Genomic DNA, 19,291 nt, shown 5'->3' with positions numbered 1-19,291 from the left:
ACGTTATTAACCAGTTAATGGCCATTTCAATTTTTCGATTCTGTTCGGAACTATAAAATTTGATTTTGTTTCTGGTTCTGGTTGTTCCTGTCAAAATTTAGTTCGTTTCCGGTTTTCGTTTGTGTTCCTTGAACTGGTTCAGAGCCCTGATTTTCACCTCCTAAATTACTTGTCCACTCACATTTATATAATAGTGCAATTTATTCAGGATAATTACTTTTTTTTATCATTTTTAGAATATTTGTACAAAAACAAAAGAGTTTATTTCTAGGAACTTTTTAACTGAATGCACATTATGGTACAGCACTAATATTTTGATTGTCCCTTAGTCTGTGACTTTTTTCCTTTAAAATAAATAACAATTGTCCCTTATTTTCCATTTATGTGGTTACAAATTTAACTTAAAAATGAAAGCTCTAGAAAAATACAATGAATTACAAGTCTGTAGAGAACAATGCACTATTTCAGACTTGTAAACTGAGGTTTTAATTACATTATTTTCATATACCGGTAGTCAGTCATTAACTAAAGTGGGCCGTTCTGGCATGATACCCCAGAGCTGATAATGAGTCCCACTGAAATGGCCCTGAAAGCATGTTATAGGTTATATATTATTTTGATCATTTCAGTTAACTGAAGAGCTGTTTACATAGACTACTTTACCTCAGCTGTGAGATGTGCTGCAGACACTGAAGGAAACTCATCAGGTCTCTCTCTTCCTCTGAACATCCCATCAGCTCGACTGGTTTCTTCTCTGTCTGGAGCTTCAGCACTTCCAGGAGGACGGAGATCTTTCTCTCTGAGAGATCTATGATCCAGACATCAGGTGACTGGAAAACTGACTGTAATGCTGGAAGAAAACTCCTGCCTGTTTGAGTCTCATAGTTCTTCACACGAGAGCAGAGATCCAGCAGGAAATCACTCTGAACCTCAGCATCATAACCATCTCTCTCTTTATCAAAAGGGAAGGTTTTGTAGCTGCACACAGATGACAGCAGAGAGGAGAATCTTGTTCCTGTATCTCTGTCAGTTTCTACTGCAGCAACACAGAGCTTCAGCAGGAATCTGACTCCAGACATCCTTGCTTCTTCATCATCACTGAACCAGAACCTGATAATATACAAATCAAGAACAAAACACTTCATTAATTTGAGACAACATTCATCACATTATGCCACAGACACAAATAAATATTTCAACAAGACACAGGGATCTGATTTGAAAATGTTTTAGCTGAAATGCACTGTAATAAGATGTTATTTGTTCAAAGTCTGTGGATATGAAGGAGGAAGTCTTAAGAAACGCTCACACCAAGGACAATAACTGTACAGTTACAAGAAAAAGTCTGTTTATTCAGGTTTTGAACTCTCATCTAAGAGAGAACATCCTGTTTATTGTGTTACAATGATTTTGTATTATTACAACTAATGTTACTAGGTTAGACATATTGCATATTAAATAATATATATATAAACCTCAAAGCATATTTAAATTTTTGTGTATTATGTGTTACTCCATAATGCTGTTCTAGTTGAGGGCATTTGTAGTGTGTAGGTTTAGGGTCAAACCATAACCTTAAGCCCAGAGCCCTGGCCCCCAAAGTCTTGTCCTGCTCAGTGTGCTTTTGGTCAGCAGGGAAGCAAATACGCTATCCCTTATTCTTCTAAGTGGAAATAAGCCTGTGTGTGAGACTTCTGGTTCATTACCTGCTATAGGGAAATAAGAGAATAATAACGTGCAGGAAACAGTAAAACTGTTTGCATATCAAACCAGTGTGTTCATAATTAAGATAATACATAAAAATAATGTGTTAATTTGCAATATCAAGCAGCAAAACAAGCTGTTGTGTACAGCTAAAAAAAAAGCTGGACGTGGATGAGATTACAAATGGCTTGCATCCACTCTTTTGGGAAAGATAAGGTGGACATTTGACTGCACAGCTACCGGCTCACTGAAGCAAGAGATTTCTGGCTCACATCGTTGTGATGTCACCACAGAGAGGACCACCCTCGCACACATTTCTAACCACTTCTGCATCTTGCAGTGATCACCGTTGACCGGTTCTGGGCAGATTTCTTTTGCTCATCTCAACCGAGCCTATTCTCTGCCCTCAAATACTGGGGGCGTGTCCACTATCTGCGCTGAAGCCACACCCTCTCATGGGAAAGCTGTCGCCAAACACTGTTCACTCCCGTTACTAATGGGGCCTGTTTACACCTGGTCACGTCATGCGTTTTCTCTGATAGGATAGCTATCTAGTCATGGAGAGTCCAGGTGCCCTCCAAAACACTTCTGAGACAGATTTAAATCTGAAAGCACTTCTGAAGGTGGTCTGGGACATTACAAGAGTAAAAACAACTGGTTGTCGAAACCCCATATGTAAATGTTACTCCTCCCAGAATGTCGAAATAATGAATGTGTGAGTGTGCAGGCCAGGAATGGCTAATCAGGAGCACCAGGAGTATTATCCAGGTGGGCCGGTCTGTTTTTGGCCGGTCTGGTCATGTCTCTGGGCTGAAATATGTGGTCCCTACGTTTCCTGAACTCACAGCAGCTCCACACAGAGCACAGCCTGCAGGTTAATGATAGGGTTGCTGACCGTTCTGTTTAATATGGAATCATCCCATATTTAAGGCATCATAGAAGTGTCCCATATGAAACATATAGAGTACAGACTGCAGTTTGTCCCGTATTCGTAGGCATACGCCGTGACCACCAGACCACATGAATAACTAATTCTCAGTTGATAACGAACCATTCTTTTTGTACAAACCATAGTTTTATTTGTGAAAATAGCCATTTGAGGAAGGCTTTAAGACCAAGTGAAATCCTCTGCTGGCTGTTCCTGCACTGAAAAAAACGATTCGTTGGCTGAACAACCATTACTTATAAAAGCAAATATATTAAACACAAAAAATTAAGTATTTATAACTTTTCAATGTCTACTTAACATATATAGTTCATGTAACCCAAAAATATAAGTTACAAAGTGAACATAAATTCAACGAAAGAAAATAAGTCATGACAACTACTAGTACAATTATGTTAAAATTAAGTAAATATAGTATAAAATTTTAAGTATTTGACTGTGAGCCATGTGATATGTTGTTTCCTGCCAAGGAGCCGTTTTGTGAAGCACATGTGAAGACGGTGAGAAGAGGTAAGCTAACTTTTTTTGAAAACTAAGTATAATATTAGATTTATCTTGTTTATTGCGTTTGTGATCTAAAAAGGAACTGAATTTCTGAATCTGAATAATGCTTCTGAAATTAGAAACGTGTTATCAGTACTTATGAAAACAGTCTGTTCGTGTTAACCCATTCCAGAATAATAATAATAATAATAATAATTGTTCTCATATTCTCCATAAGTGGCAGTCTGGGCCTGGGCACAGGTTAATTTTGAGGCTTGGTTTAGATTACATTGTAAAATATATGCTACATGTCAATATGTATGCATGATAATTGAATAATGGTGATCTCGATTCAGACACATGCAAACTTATTTCTAAATGACAACGATTCCTCTGTCTAGTAAACCTTCTAAATTATGATCACAACTGTAAATTTAAACCTGTGTTCCCTCTGCCGCTCATCCGAAGAGAGTGCCATTAATGGATAAGGTAGAATGTGCAGAGCAGTGGCTCCTCAGGATCAGGATTGCAAATCACTTTCTGTTTATCTAAAGTCATTAATCAGGAACAGTGTGAGGATGAGTAAATAATGAAAACATTTTGTGTGAATCAACTGACTGACTTGGCCGTTCTCCAATTAGCTTAACAAAAAACTTCACTGTAGAAATTTCAGATCATTGTTGTGGTGTATAGATTTTTTATTTATTTATAGAGATGAGTTGGTCAAAGAATGCCTTGATTCACAAACTCTATGGAGTCACTGTAGTTGTGACTTTGTGTGTATGCAGCATAACAAGCCACATTTTGTTTTACTTTTTAGACCAGGCCCAGAAGTTGTAATTCTATGCTTAACTTTCTGCCTCTCTGAGAATCTCATCAAGCACCATCAGGTGAGCATCTGAAATCGATCAAAAACCAAGTTACTCTCCAAAACTAAATTGTATATAAAGGCAGTTAATTAAATTCAACCAACATAGATAAAAATAAAATGAATGGCTGCAAATCACATTTAATTTTTATATATACATGTCTATTTCAAAATCGTATATTTGTGTGTGTGTGTGTGTGTGTGTGTGTGTGTTATTTCATTGAAATTTATTTTTTTGCACTGAGAAACAATCAGAAAAAATATCAAGTGGTGTTGTAAGTAAATACACATTTGCTTTGTTTTGTTTTTTAAAGATACAAATGGGAATAAGGAGAAACTGGAACTGCTCACACTTAAAATCATCATGAAAGGTGGCTCAACAGATGATCCATTACAGACTGGGATAGTGCTGGAAGGCATAGAAGTGATGATGTAATTGAAAGGTGTTGCAAAGGATTGTGTTTTTCTGCTTGGCCTAATTTATGCAATTAATCTGAGTTACCCCAAAGAGCTCAATGTGCAATGTTTGTCTGCAACTGTTCGATTAAATTCTTGATTTATTCTTACGATATTTGTCGCGTGTTCCAAAAGTAAATGTGAGAAAAATTGTTGCAAAGGGTGAAAAAAAGTGTAATCGATTGTGAAGTTTGCAATCTCTGTGTTACAAAAAAAAAAAAAAAAACATAAAAGAAAGAAAATGCTTTTTTTCTAGTTTTATTATGAATTTTATACAAAAGTAAATGTTTGAAATATGTAAACCCTTTAAGAAGTGTTGCAAAGGGTGAAAAATCAAGAAAATAACATGTTGGAAATAAAGCTCCATTTGTATATTTGTCACATTTTGTTGTACATTCATGATGTGTGGTTTTAGGCTTCACCTTCACCACAGCCTGTCAAAAAAATAAACTGAAATGCTTTATTTTGTGTAATTTGCTTGTTTAATTTATTTAAAATGCGATGACTAAGCAGACCAATAGCTGAGGATCTAAAATCAGTTAAAATGTTAAGTTGGTTCAACTAAATTTTTTAAATATAAATGAGCTTAAATGTTACATTAACACAACTTGAAATTACTTGGTAGATTATATAATGTTGAATATTTTAAGTAAAGAACGTTGAGTCAACTCAAATAATTAAGTTCATGTAACAAATATTATCTTGTATATAAGGGCAATTCCCTTTCACTAATATCCACGTTTTGCATTTGAGTGAATACAAACAACTTATTGATCATGAGTCCCAACATCCAGCAAGGCAGGAAAACATTCAATCTACCTGAGGGAAGATATCTATCATATTATAAGTTAATGTTGTTAAATAGAGAGAAAGAGCAAATACATAAACTTGGAACTCATTAAGTTTCTTTTTTTTTTTTTGAAAAATATGCATTTTCATTCATTCATAGGCTGTAAGTGACATTGTTTAAAGAATACTTTGTTGACTGAAGTTTCATACACTTTACGTTATGATTTCAAATTTCAGGCCATTGTATGTAATATTACAGTATTTTCACCAGGGCTTGAAAACAAAAAGAAAATTTAATTGGTTCACTCAGAGCAGAATCTATATTTTAACGTTTCTGTTCCTGCGTTCCTCTGAATTAATACAGTTGAAAAAATAACGGTTAATAACGTTATTTTTTAAAAACAATATTATGTGTCTATAATTTGCCTAATAATAATGTAACACGCGTTACCTCTCATACCTCTCATAACTGCGCGCAGACTATTCTGTCCCGCGATTCTAATCATGGGTCTCTGTTCTCGCAATCTGTTGGCATCCTTCTGTCTTCGAGAGACAATGGTTTAGAATCTACACCCAGGTCAGTCTGTGGTTTGGTTGCAGACTCTGCTATGACTGTAGAGTCTGATACGGGAGCGACAGCACCGCTGGCACTTGCTGCAAGTGTAAGTAGTGGTGTTGTCATTGGGGGCAGGCTGAACACTTTGCTGCTGGCGGGTCCTCTTCTACTCCCACTGCATTGCTCTTTTTTCTTCGGCTAGGAGGACACCAGTCTTAAGGGTGGATCGCCAAATTTTCGCGGTCCAATGTCACTGCTTCCAAATCAGCTGGGCAGATGCTGCACGCTTTCAAGTCTCGCTTGCAGGCGTCCTTGTAGCGCAAGGTTGGCCGTCCAGTTGGTCGTGTTTCTGTGGCAAGCTCCCCGTACAGAACGTCCTTTGGGATACGACCGTCATCCATCCTGCACAGGTGGCCAAGCCAGCGCAGTCGCCTCTGTGTGAGGATGGTGAACATACTTGGCATACCTGCCTGAGCCAGGATGGCTCTATTTGTGATACGATCCTGCCAGGTGATGCTCAGGAGTCGTCTGAGGCAGCGCTCATGAAAGTCATTCAATCTTTGCTCTTGGCGAGAGTATATAGTCCAAGCTTCACTGCCATAGAGGAGGGTGCTCAAGACGCATGCTTGGTACACCTTCAGTTTTGTTTTGAGTGTCAACAGAGTGTTGTCCCAAGCCCTCTTTGCTAGTCGAGCCATGGCGGTAGCTGCTTTGCCTATCCTTATATTGAGCTTAGTATCCAGGGATAGGTTGCTGCAGATGGTGGAGCCAAGGTAGGTGAAATTCTCCACTACCTCCAGGGTGTGGTCGCCTATAGTAATTGCAGGAGTGGTGTTGACATCTTGAACCAATATGTTGGTTTTCTTGAGGCTGATGGCAAGGCCAAACTCTGTGCGTGCATCTGCAAAGCAGGTGATAAGTCGCTGGAGGGCACCCTCAGTGTGTGCTGCAAGAGCAGCGTCATCTGCGAACAACATCTCCCGTATGAGTACCCTGCGGACCTTAGTCTTTGCTCTGAGGCGGGCGAGGTTGAAGAGGTTCCCATCACTCCTAGTATGGAGGAAGATCCCATCTTCGGAGTTGCAGAAGGCATAGTGCAGGAGCAGGGAAAAGAAAAAGCCAAAGAGTGTTGGCGCCAGGACACATCCCTGCTTCACACCACACCTGATTGGGAAGGGGTCTGAGGATGACTCGCCATACTGGACTGTGCCCACCGTGTTCTCATGAAATGATATGATCAGCTTCAAGAGCTTGGGGGGCATCCAATCCTGTGTAGGAGAGTGAAAAGGCCAATCCGACTGACCATGTCGAACGCCTTGGTCAGATCTATAAAGGCAAGGAACAGGGGACGTCTCTGCTCACGGCACTTCTCCTGTAGCTGCCTAAGGGTGAACACCATGTCAATTGTTGACCGTTTTGCTCGGAACCCACATTGCGACTCCGGGTACACACGATCGGCGAGCAGTTGTAGGCGGTTAAGGATGACACGTGCAAAGGCTTTCCCCGCAACACTGAGGAGGGAGAGCGTGAGGATCTTAGCGTCTCGCATGTCTTGGGGTATGATGCCCCCTTCCCAGCATTTGAGCAGAAGGTTATGGAGGTGGCCGAGAAGAGAGCTCACTTTTCCTGCCTTGATGATCTCTGGTGGAATTCCATCACTGCCTGGTGCTTTCCCACAGGCTAGTGAATCGATGGCCTTTCCAAGTTCCTCGATGGTGGGTGGCTAGTCAAGCTCCTCCATGATGGGCAGAGGCATAGTATTTTGAATGGCTGTGTCAGTAACGATGCTCACTCTTCAGTACAGTTCCTTCAGTACACTGCTTTCTGTGATCTGTGATGATCTCGCCGGAAGTAGATTTTAGGGGAGCAGTCTTGATGGCGTTGGGACCAAACGCTTTTTTCATGCCCTCATACATGGCTCTGATATTACCACAGTCCGCCGAAGTCTGAATATCGCTACACAACTTCAGCCAGTAGTCGTTTGCACATTTTCGAGCAATCCTCTTGGTGTTATTACGTGCCTCTCTGAAGGCAGCCAATGTCCTAGCAGTAGGCTGTCTCTTGTGCTCAAGGAGAGTGGTACGTTTTGCAGTGATGGCAGGCTCCAGTACCGCGATCCCTGCCACAAACCAATCTTCACTCTTTTTCACCTTCTTCCCGAAGGTGTCTGAGGCAACCTTGTACATGGTGTCACGGATATACTCCCATCGCATCGTAACACTGTCTACAGGGCAGTCCTCCAGGGCCTCATCAATGGCCCTGGCAGAGCTTTCCCGCAGCTCTGGCACTGATGTTCTTGCCGTGTTGATGCGAGGGCGGCCCTTTTGCTTCGAGCGATGGATTTGTCTAGGTTGCAGGCGCACCTTGCTGCTGACCAGGGAATGGTCCGTGTCGCAGTCAGCACTGTGATACACGCGAGTTACGAGCATGTGCTTGAGCATTGGTCTCCGAGCAACTATAAGGTCAAGCTGGTGCCAGTGTTTGGACCTGGGGTGTCTCCAAGACACTCTGTGGTGGAGCTTGGTGGGGAAGGTGGTGTTGGTAATACACAAGTTATGGTAAGAGCATAGCTCAAGTAGTCGCTGTCCGTTCTCATTGAGCTTTCCAACGCCAAAATGTCCAATGCAGTGTGGCCAGGAGATGTAATCAGCGCCCACCCGGGCATTGAAGTCTCCGAGCATGAGCAAGTTGTCTTTCGATGGAATCTCAGCAATTTTGGCCTCAAGTTCGTAATAGAAAGCGTCTTTATCCTCAGCTGTGGAGCATAGTGTGGGGGCATAGATGCTGAAGATGTGCAAGGGTCCCGTGGAGGTTGTGAGACGGAGGGAGATGATACGCTCAGTCCCCTGAGGAGGTTCTACTGTTGGTAAGAGAGAATTTCGCACTGCAAAGCCGACCCCATAAAGTCGGCGCATGTCTTGCTCCAGTTCTTGCCAGAAGAAAGTGTAATCTCTCTCCTTCAGACTTCCACTGGATGGAAGACGTGTCTCTTGAAGGGCAGCAACGTCGATGTTGAGCCTTAACAGCTCGTGATTGATGATAGCGGTTTTTCTAGTGTTGTCAACTTGCTGAAGATCGTCACAGAGGCCAGGGCACAATGTTCTGACATTCCAGGTTGCCAGCCGCAGGGCTGGTGACTTTGTGGTCTTTTGATTATTTCTTTTATTTCCTGGTGCTGGGTTTTACAACCTGCCTGTCGATTTTGTCTAAGCTCCATGCACCCGATGAAGCAAGCAGGTTGTGGCGGGGTAGTACCTAACTGCCCGGGTTAAGGCGGGCGGTAACGACCCAATGGAGCACGATGGTTCCTCCCACCGTCAGGAGCAACCCCTAGCGCCCGGCTCGACGCAAAATGAGCCATGACTTAACACTGGTAGGCTGCTGCTCCCCGTGTTGTTTCTGCACTGAGACAGTGCAGCTGGAGTGACCTCTCCAGGTGCAGGCCTCCTTTTGGTCGCCACCTTGTTGTGGTGGAGAGCCTTGCGTGTTCCGATGAACCTGAGAGCGATGCCATCTGGAGCTTAAGCTCCTGGTAGGGTCACCCATGGCGGTAAGGTCGAGGGAGGAGGTTCCAGACAAAGAGCGACCCAAAGGGATATACCATCATACCTCAACAGAGAAGGAAAACTCTGTACAGAAACCCTCATGAGCCACTGCCTTGTGGTTAGCTCCAGGGAAAGCAAAGGCTAAGGGAGTAAACCCCAACAGAAAATCAGGAGTGGAGCCCCTCAGGCGGATGGCGAAGGAACCTGCCACCATCCGGCAAACTTTTATTTACTCAAAAAGAGAAAATAGAGATCTAACGTTAGTCAATAACCCACTGTGGTTAGTCATCTTTTCTAGATTTTGGCCAAATGTAGGCTCCTAAAAAAATACAATAAAATAAAGTTGCGACATTTCATTCTATTAGCCCTATTACTTTACGAAATAATGAAGGCTAAAATGTCTGTAGTCTAAAGCAAAATGTTTACAAACATTATAAAAACAGCTATTCGTTTCTCTTGAAAACAAAACAAGTTTAGTGATCTGTTGAATTCATCTCACACTATCCTCAGATAAACTCTAAGGGCGGTTCATTGTCATTGAGACTGACCTATGATTAGTTCACAGCTGAGCGAACATTTCACTCTTGGCTTCGTCACATTTGCATATGCCATACTCCTGGAATTCGTGATTGACAGCAAATTTCAAACATTAAATGGAACGATAAAATAACGTTATTAACCGGTTAATGGCCATTTCAAATTTTCGATTCTGTTCGGAACTATAAAATTAGATTTTTTTCTGTTTCTGGTTGTTCCTGTCAAAATTTTGTTCGTTTCCGGTTTTCGTTTTCGTTCCTTGAACCGGTTCAGAGCCCTGATTTTCACCTCCTAAATTACTTGTCCACTCACATTTATATAATAGTGCAATTTATTCAGGATAATTACTTTTTTATCATTTTTAGAATATTTGTACAAAAACAAAAGAGTTTATTTCTAGGAACTTTTTAACTGAATGCACATTATGGTACAGCACTAATATTTTGATTGTCCCTTAGTCTGTGTCTTTTTTCCTATAAAATAAATAACAATTGTCCCTTATTTTCCATTTATGTGGTTACAAATTTAACTTAAAAATGAAATCTCTAGAAAAATACAATGAATTACAAGTCTGTAGAGAACAATGCACTATTTCAGACTTGTAAACTGAGGTTTTAATTACATTATTTTCATATACCGGTAGTCAGTCATTAACTAAAGTGGGCCGTTCTGGCATGATACCCCAGAGCTGATAATGAGTCCCACTGAAATGGCCCTGAAAGCATGTTATAGGTTATATATTATTTTGATCATTTCAGTTAACTGAAGAGCTGTTTACATAGACTACTTTACCTCAGCTGTGAGATGTGCTGCACACACTGAAGGAAACTCATCACGTCTCTCTCTTCCTCTGAACATCTTCTCAGCTTCACTGGTTTCTTCTCTGTCTGGAGCTTCAGCACTTCCAGGAGGACGGAGATCTTTCTCTCTGAGAGATCTATGATCCAGACATCAGGTGACTGGAAAACTGACTGTAATGCTGGAAGAAAACTCCTGCCTGTTTGAGTCTCATAGTTCTTCACACGAGAGAACAGATCCAGCAGGAAATCACTCTGATAAGCGCTCTCTTTATCAAAAGGGAAGGTTTTGTAGCTGCACACAGATGACAGCAGAGAGGAGAATCTTGTTCCTGTATATCTGTCAGTTTCTACTGCAGCAACACAGAGCTTCAGCAGGAATCTGACTCCAGACATCCTTGCTTCTTCATCATCACTGAACCAGAACCTGATAATATACAAATCAAGAACAAAACACTTCATTAATTTGAGACAACATACATCACATAATACATACATCACTTCTTCACATCAGAAACAAATAAATGATTCAAAAAGAAGACCCAGGGATCTGATTTGATGATGTTTTAGCTGAAATGGGCAGCAATGGGATGTTATTTGTGCAAAGACAGGGATTTACACCAAGGACAGTAACTGAGTATTAATAATAGTTTTAATTCTATGAGAACAGCTAAGTCCATACTACAGCTATAACAACAACACAGAGGAAAAATATCATTATAATTACTTTCAGAATGAGTCATTGTTCAGTCTGTATTTCACACTGCATGATAAAGTTATTTCTCAGGGGAAACATAAAATTTATAACACTTTTTTTTTGTGCAGTAACTGCATCATTGAATAACAGGTGTATTACATGCTCCTGAAACACACCTGAAAAATGTGCAGCTCGTCAGGACTGACTGGATGCTAACTGGAGACCCTGAAGTCAACTAATTCATAACTGACGATATGCTTGACATATTGTTTCTCAAGGAAACTTTGAAGTCTCTGATGTCTTCCTGCTGTTAAACATACTCCAAGACTCCAAGACTGCATGGCAAAGGGGTGGTGATAACCTCCGAATGACACAACTCGATTTCCACGACACCGATGAATTTTAATATATGGTACTGATGGCTGACTGTCTTATTATAATCCTACTCTATCTTCTTCCTTAATCATTCCTCAAAAAGCACTATTCAACACAGTAAATGAAGTTACCAAACCTCCACCTCATGACGCTGTCTGCTGCTCCTTTCTAAATTATCTTCCAGACAAGACGGCTGCTGTCCACCGGGGCTTTTCTAACAACACTATCAATTCATGTAGTTTTTATTAACCCCTGATTCATGCAATGTCTGAACTGTTTGAACTCTTGTGAACGCTCTTCACAGCAGCAAGCGCCTGAGACGATCATCTTAATCCCAGTCAATTTGATACAGCTGATAAAAAGCATTATTAGTTTTTATAATTATAAATCAAATCAAACTTCCAAACTTAACAACAGGAGAATTAAACATTACGGACAAAAAAATGTGACAACAAATATTTAAATAAAGCTTTCAAAGGATATTATATTATATATATATATATATATATATATATATATATATATATATATATATATATATCTCATGATTATGAGGGGAAGATAAAACTTAAAATATTAGATAATCCAGCAATTGCAGAAAAACATTGGAAATTTATAAAATGCTCAATTGCACCCAAAGTAAAAGAAATGCAATTTAAAATTCTTAACCACTATCCATCTGCGGAGACACTGAGGGGTAGATTTAGTTTTGAAGTTGACCCTTGCAACTTTTGTCATGAAAACCCAGAACAAACAGAGCATTTATTCTTACTTTGCACAGTAAGTAGGAAGTTCTGGCAAGATGTCCATAGCTGGTTAAATAATGAAATTAGTGAACCTGAACAATTTACAATAGAAGATATTCTTATTTGTGATTATAAACTGACGAGGGATCTTTCACTTTTAATTAACCTTATCATAATTATAAGTAAATACCACATTCACAAAAATAAATGGAAAAAACTATTGCCAAATGTAAACGGTTTTAAAAATTAATTTCGGATGTTATCCTCCTTGAACCTTGTAAAAATTTCTAAACAAACTATAGAAGTTATTTGTTATGCTGCTGAAATGTCTTTGAACCTGTAACATTTAGTATTTTGAGAACAATGCCTTATATATTATTATAATATTTTTTTTTATGTTTTCATTGTCAAATCTGCATTTTGTTGATGCCTTGCTAGTTTTTCTTATGCTGTTGTCTCCACGAGAGTTTGAAATAAACATTAATAGAAAAAAAAAAAAAAACAACAATCATCTTGTTTCATTTTGGCAGATCGCAGACTTGCGTTATCGCGTTATAGTGCATTATCGCCAAATGGACCATTAACACTATCTACAATCTCAATTAGGAGGGTCAATGGCCCACTTGAGATATAGGTGGTGGTAATGCACTTATAAGTCTGTGCTCCGCCAAAAAAAAAAACACAAGATGATGTCATCATCTCAGGCGCCTGCTGCTGTGAAGCGAGTTCAGAAGAGTTCTAACAGTTTGGAATCAGAGGTAATATATATATATATATATATATATATATATATATATATATATATATATATATATATATATATACACACACACACGAGTCCTAAGGAGAAATCACATCCCATCAGCTGCTCAGAAATGTGTCAGTGAAGCCTGTGTTATACTTTCCTCATGAGCAATCTGGATACATACACAAACAGGACTACTTGCATTTATGCTACCAAAAGCGTACACTGATGACCCGCTCTGCAACAAAAATGTTAACAAATATTTGCCCAGAATTATTGCTCATCTGGCTGTCTTTATATTGTTTTATTGATGGATTGCACAGTTTAGAGTAGCAGAGGGCTTCTTCACAGAAGAAGATTGCTTGTGCATGTGCATATATATCAAATTCAGATGGACCTTTATGTAACTAAAGTGATATTTGAAGGTCAAAGCATAAAAAGTATGTTATGTTGGTGTGATATCCATTTTATGTTGTTAAAATACTGATCAGTTACAAAAAGGAACAAAGGTATTTTTAATGTAAATACTTTTTGACAAGTTAAATTCAGCTACGACAACTGTCATTAAATTGTGTTAAAAGTGTTCTGTTGAAATGTTTTACAAGTCAATGTTATTGTATTTGATGACTGTGTATTAATGCAAATGCAAAAAAAAAAAAAAAAACATTTTAGTTGACGACAACACCAGAATGCAAAATTATATTTATGATAAATGCAAATTTCACATTAAAAAATGGAATGAATAACTTTACATTCAGATGGACCTTTATTAATTCAAATAAACTGATATACAATTGAAGGTCAAAGCAAATAAACATTACTGTTAGATTTTTTTTTTGTTTAAATACCACTAACAAAAAGTTATTTATGTAAATCCTTGTTGACCTGTTAAATTCAGCTACAAAAAAAATGGGAATGTGTAAAGAATGTTTTAAATAATGAAATGTTTCACAAGTCAACATTATTGTGTTTGATGATTGTGTGATTTTAATGCAAATAAAAACGATCGCGATATTTTAGTTGCCAGTTATTATCAATAAAGTATACAATTATTTGGACTTCAGAGAGATATCTATAAAAAGCCTGACATGTCTACTTTTAAACTAAACAAGTGCAGCCGAAAACAAATATTCTGTGATAAAGTGAACGCTCTATTCAGATTCTAATGTTTCACTGAAGCGCGCGGCTTGAATACGCCACACAACACAAGAAAAGCAGCGAGACTGTTCTTCAAGTTCTTTTATTTTACTGTTTGCTTCGCGATGAGAGGAATAAGATAATTCACCCCAAAAACATGTGATGTGGTTGAGGATTTTTTTTTATTGAAAAAATATGCATTTTCATTCATTCATAGGCTGTATGGTTGCAATAACATTTTAGTTCAAAAATGTAAGTGCCATTGTTTAAAGAATATTAGGTTGCACTTTATTTTACAGTACGTGTACTAACATGTACTTATAGTGTACTTACAGTGTATTTATCTAAGAAAGTTCTGGTAACACAAGGTAACTAAATGGGCAAGGGGTCAGGTTTAGGGGTAGGTTCAGGGTTAGTACCTAGTTATTACATAGTTATTGTAATTACTATAATAAGTGCATAGTATGTACATGAGGAACAGGACTGTAAAATAAAGTGCTACCGAATACTTTTTTGACTGAAGTTTCATACACTTTACTTTATGATTTCAAATTTCAACGTTTCTGTTCCTGCGTTCCTCTGAATTATTACCGTGGAAAAAATACCGGTTAATAACGTTATTTTTCCAAAAATAATATTATGTGTCCATGATTTGCCTAATAATAATGTAACACGCATCGTTTCTATATGCAGGCTTTACAGTTCTTAGCTCGTTGGCTTTGTTGGAAGGAGGACACCGAAAGGGAGCTCAGCAGATCATAACACTTGATTTATTAAACATGAAGAGGTGAACATTAGGAATTAGCCACATCTGATTACACCGTGTGCGTCATCTCTCTCTCTCTCTCTCTCTCTCTCATAACTGCACGCAGACTATTCTCTCCCGTGATTCTAATCACGGGTCTCTGTTCTCGCAATATTACCTTTATATCTTATTTAAAGTTATAGAACATTAATTTTAACCTTAAACTTCAGTCCCTAAAATAATAGTAATGTAATAATAATAAAGTACAGCATTTTATTTACTCAAAAAGAGAAAGAAAAAATAGAGATCTAACGTTAGTCAGTAACCCGCTGTGGTTAGTCATCTTTTCTAGATTTTGGCCAAATGTAGGCTCCTAAAAAAAAAAAAAAAAAAAAAAAAACCTAAAGTTGCGGCACTGTATTTTATTAGCCCTATTACTTTACGAAATAATGAAGGCTAAAATGCCTGTAGTCTAAAGCAAAATGTTTACAAGCATTATAAAAACAGCTATTAGTTTCTCTCGAAAACAAAACAAGTTTAGGCTATAAAAACATCAATCCAAAAACAAATTAATTTAAGCTGAAGCTGATGCCTGCATCTCTCATCCGGCGCGAATCCAAATGTTTCCATGTTCCTGACGTATCTGGATGCTAAAATATTATTATATAGTGTTTGTACTTTTATCTACATAAAGCATCATCCTTCAAATGGCCTTATCAGCACAGTGTGGCGCAGTCACTCTGAACGCAACATGTTGTACAACGGAGCAGTCTAACTTTTTATTTAACTATTTTATTTTGTTAATGTACAGGCTTTAATAAAGCAATGTTGTGTCAGTGCGATGGTCATATCAAAGCTGATTGATTATATAGAAGCAAGACATTATTCAAAGCTTCAGCTTTTGCTAAATAATTAAAACTTCTCTCTGCAGTTTCGTTTTCCTTTCCGAAAACTTTGAAAAGTGTCACAATGAACCGTAATTTAGCACACTTTTTCTTTCATTTTGTTAATCTGTCAATATGATTTAAGTGAAATATATTTAGTGTATATGCCTGTATTCCTCTTTCTGTAAGCCTATAGGGATTAATTTTTCAGTTTTCTCCATTCACAGAAGCGCTGCAGATGTGTGATCTGTTGAATTCATCTCACATATCCTCAGATAAACTCTAAGGGCGGTGCATTGTCAATCGAGACTGACCTATGATGAGTTCACAGCTGAGCGAACATTTCACTCTTGGCTTCGTCACATTTGCATACGCCATACTCCTGAAATTCGTGATTCATTAACAGCAAATTTAAAATATTAAATGGAACGATAAAATAACGTTATTAACCAGTTAATGGCCATTTCAATTTTTCGATTCTGTTCGGAACTATAAAATTAGATTTTGTTTCTGGTTCTGGTTGTTCCTGTCAAAATTTAGTTCGTTTCCGGTTTTCGTTTTCGTTCCTTGAACCAGTTCAGAGCCCTGATTTTCACCTCCTAAATTACTTGTCCACTCACATTTATATAATAGTGCAATTTATTCAGGATAATTACTTTTTTTTTTTTTTAATGACTATCATTTTTAGAATATTTGTACAAAAACAAATGAGTTTATTTCTAGGAACTTTTTAACTGAATGCACATTATGGTACAGCACTAATATTTTGATTGTCCCTTAGTCTGTGCCTTTTTTCCTTTAAAATAAATAACAATTGTCCCTTATTTTCTATTTATGTGGTTACAAATTTAACTTAAAAATGAAAGCTCTAGAAAAATACAATGAATTACAAGTCTATAGAGAACAATGCGCTATTTCAGACTTGTAAACTGAGGTTTTAATTACATTATTTTCATATACCGGTAGTTAGTCATTAACTAAAGTGGGCCGTTCTGGCATGATACCCCAGAGCTGATAATGAGTCCCACTGAAATGGCCCTGAAAGCATGTTATAGGTTATATATTATTTTGATCATTTCAGTTAACTGAAGAGCTGTTTACATAGACTACTTTACCTCAGCTGTGAGATGTGCTGCAGACACTGAAGGAAACTCATCAGGTCTCTCTCTTCCTCTGAACATCCCATCAGCTCGACTGTTTTCTTCTCTGTCTGGAGCTTCAGCACTTCCAGGAGGACGGAGATCTTTCTCTCTGAGAGATCTATGATCCAGACATCAGGTGACTGGAAAACTGACTGTAATGCTGGAAGAAAACTCCTGCCTGTTTGAGTCTCATAGTTCTTCACAAGAGAGAACAGATCCAGCAGGAAATCACTCTGATAATGATGAAAATGATGATAAATATCTTTATCAAAAGGGAAGGTTTTGTAGCTGCACACAGATGACAGCAGAGAGGAGAATCTTGTTCCTGTATCTCTGTCAGTTTCTACTGCAGCAACACAGAGCTTCAGCAGGAATATGACTCCAGACATCCTTGCTTCTTTATTAGAAATGTTCCAGAACCTGATAATATACAATCAAGAACCAAACACTTCATTAATTTGAGACAACATTCATCACATTATGCCACAGACACAAATAAATATTTCAACAAGACACAGGGATCTGATCTGATAATGTTTTAGCTGAAAAGCACTGTAATAAGATGTTATTTGTTCAAAGTCTGTGGATATGAAGGAGGAAGTCTTAAGAAACGCTCACACCAAGGACAATAACTGTACAGTTACAAGAAAAAGTCTGTTTATTCAGGTTTTGAACTCTCATCTAAGAGAGAACATCCTGTTTATTGTGTTACAATGATTTTTATTATTACAACTAATGTTACTAGGTTAGACATATTGCATATTAAATAATATATATATAAACCTCAAAGCATATTAAAATTTTTGTGTATTATGTGTTACTCCATAATGCTGTTCTAGTTGAGGGCATTTGTAGTGTGTAGGTTTAGGGTCAAACCATAACCTTAAGCCCAGAGCCCTGGCCCCCAAAGTCTTGTCCTGCTCAGTGTGCTTTTGGTCAGCAGGGAAGCAAATACGCTATCCCTTATTCTTCTAAGTGGAAATAAGAGAATAATAACGTGCAGGAAACAGTAAAACTGTTTGCATATCAAACCAGTGTGTTCATAATTAAGATAATACATAAAAAATAATGTGTTAATTTGCAATATCAAGCAGCAAAACAAGCTGTTGTGTACAGCTAAAAAAAAAAGCTGGACGTGGATGAGATTACAAATGGCTTGCATCCACTCTTTTGGGAAAGATAAGGTGGATATTTGACTGCACAGCTACCGGCTCACTGAAGCAAGAGATTTCTGGCTCACATCGTTGTGATGTCACCACAGAGAGGACCACCCTCAGACACATTTCTAACCACTTCTGCATCTTGCAGTGATCACCGTTGACCGGTTCTGGGCAGATTTCTTTTGCTCATCTCAACCGAGCCTATTCTCTGCCCTCAAATACTGGGGGCGTGTCCACTATCTGCGCTGAAGCCACACCCTCTCATGGGAAAGCTGTCGCCAAACACTGTTCACTCCCGTTACTAATGGGGCCTGTTTACACCTGGTCACGTCATGCGTTTTCTCTGATAGGATAGCTATCTAGTCATGGAGAGTCCAGGTGCCCTCCAAAACACTTCTGAGACAGATTTAAATCTGAAAGCACTTCTGAAGGTGGTCTGGGACATTACAAGAGTAAAAACAACTGGTTGTCGAAACCCCATATGTAAATGTTACTCCTCCCAGAATGTCGAAATAATGAATGTGTGAGTGTGCAGGCCAGGAATGGCTAATCAGGAGCACCAGGAGTATTATCCCGGTGGGCCGGTCTGTTTTTGGCCGGTCTGGTCATGTCTCTGGGCTGAAATATGTGGTCCCTACGTTTCCTGAACTCACAGCAGCTCCACACAGAGCACAGCCTGCAGGTTAATGATAGGGTTGCTGACCGTTCTGTATAATATGGAATCATCCCATATTTAAGGCACCATAGAAGCGTCCCATATGAAACCTATAGAGTACAGTCTGCAGTTTGTCCCGTATTCGTAGGCATACGCCGTGACCACCAGACCACATGAATAACTAATTCTCAGTTGATAACGAACCATTCTTTTTGTACAAATCATTGTTTTATTTGTGAACATAGCCATTTGAGGAAGGCTTTAAGACCAAGTGAAATCCTCTGCTGGCTGTTCCTGCTTCACAGAGAGCGGGACTCATGCTAA

General features: G+C 38.7%; 1 protein-coding gene across 9 annotated transcripts in view; it reads right to left on the bottom strand.

The window, feature by feature from the left end:
* Positions 1–19,291, bottom strand: part of LOC113107869 (uncharacterized) — a 115,288-nt gene that overhangs the window by 39,411 nt on the left and 56,586 nt on the right. For 7 of the 9 annotated variants that reach the window (XM_026270661.1, XM_026270663.1, XM_026270670.1 and 4 more), the window contains exons 9-11: positions 17,126–17,572; positions 10,677–11,108; positions 664–1,110 (exon numbers count right to left, since the gene is read on the bottom strand). In XM_026270661.1, the coding sequence (XP_026126446.1) occupies positions 664–1,110; positions 10,677–11,108; positions 17,126–17,572 (1,326 nt within the window). The remainder of the gene's footprint in view (positions 1–663; positions 1,111–10,676; positions 11,109–17,125; positions 17,573–19,291) is intronic. The other 2 variants (XM_026270668.1, XM_026270667.1) reach the window with 2 other exon arrangements.

This window comes from Carassius auratus, chromosome 8, assembly GCF_003368295.1.
Source record: "Carassius auratus strain Wakin chromosome 8, ASM336829v1, whole genome shotgun sequence".
In the NCBI taxonomy this organism is placed as follows: Eukaryota; Metazoa; Chordata; class Actinopteri; order Cypriniformes; family Cyprinidae; genus Carassius; species Carassius auratus.
The sequence above is the reverse complement of the archived record's forward strand: the minus strand, read 5'-3'. Positions and strand labels throughout refer to the sequence as shown.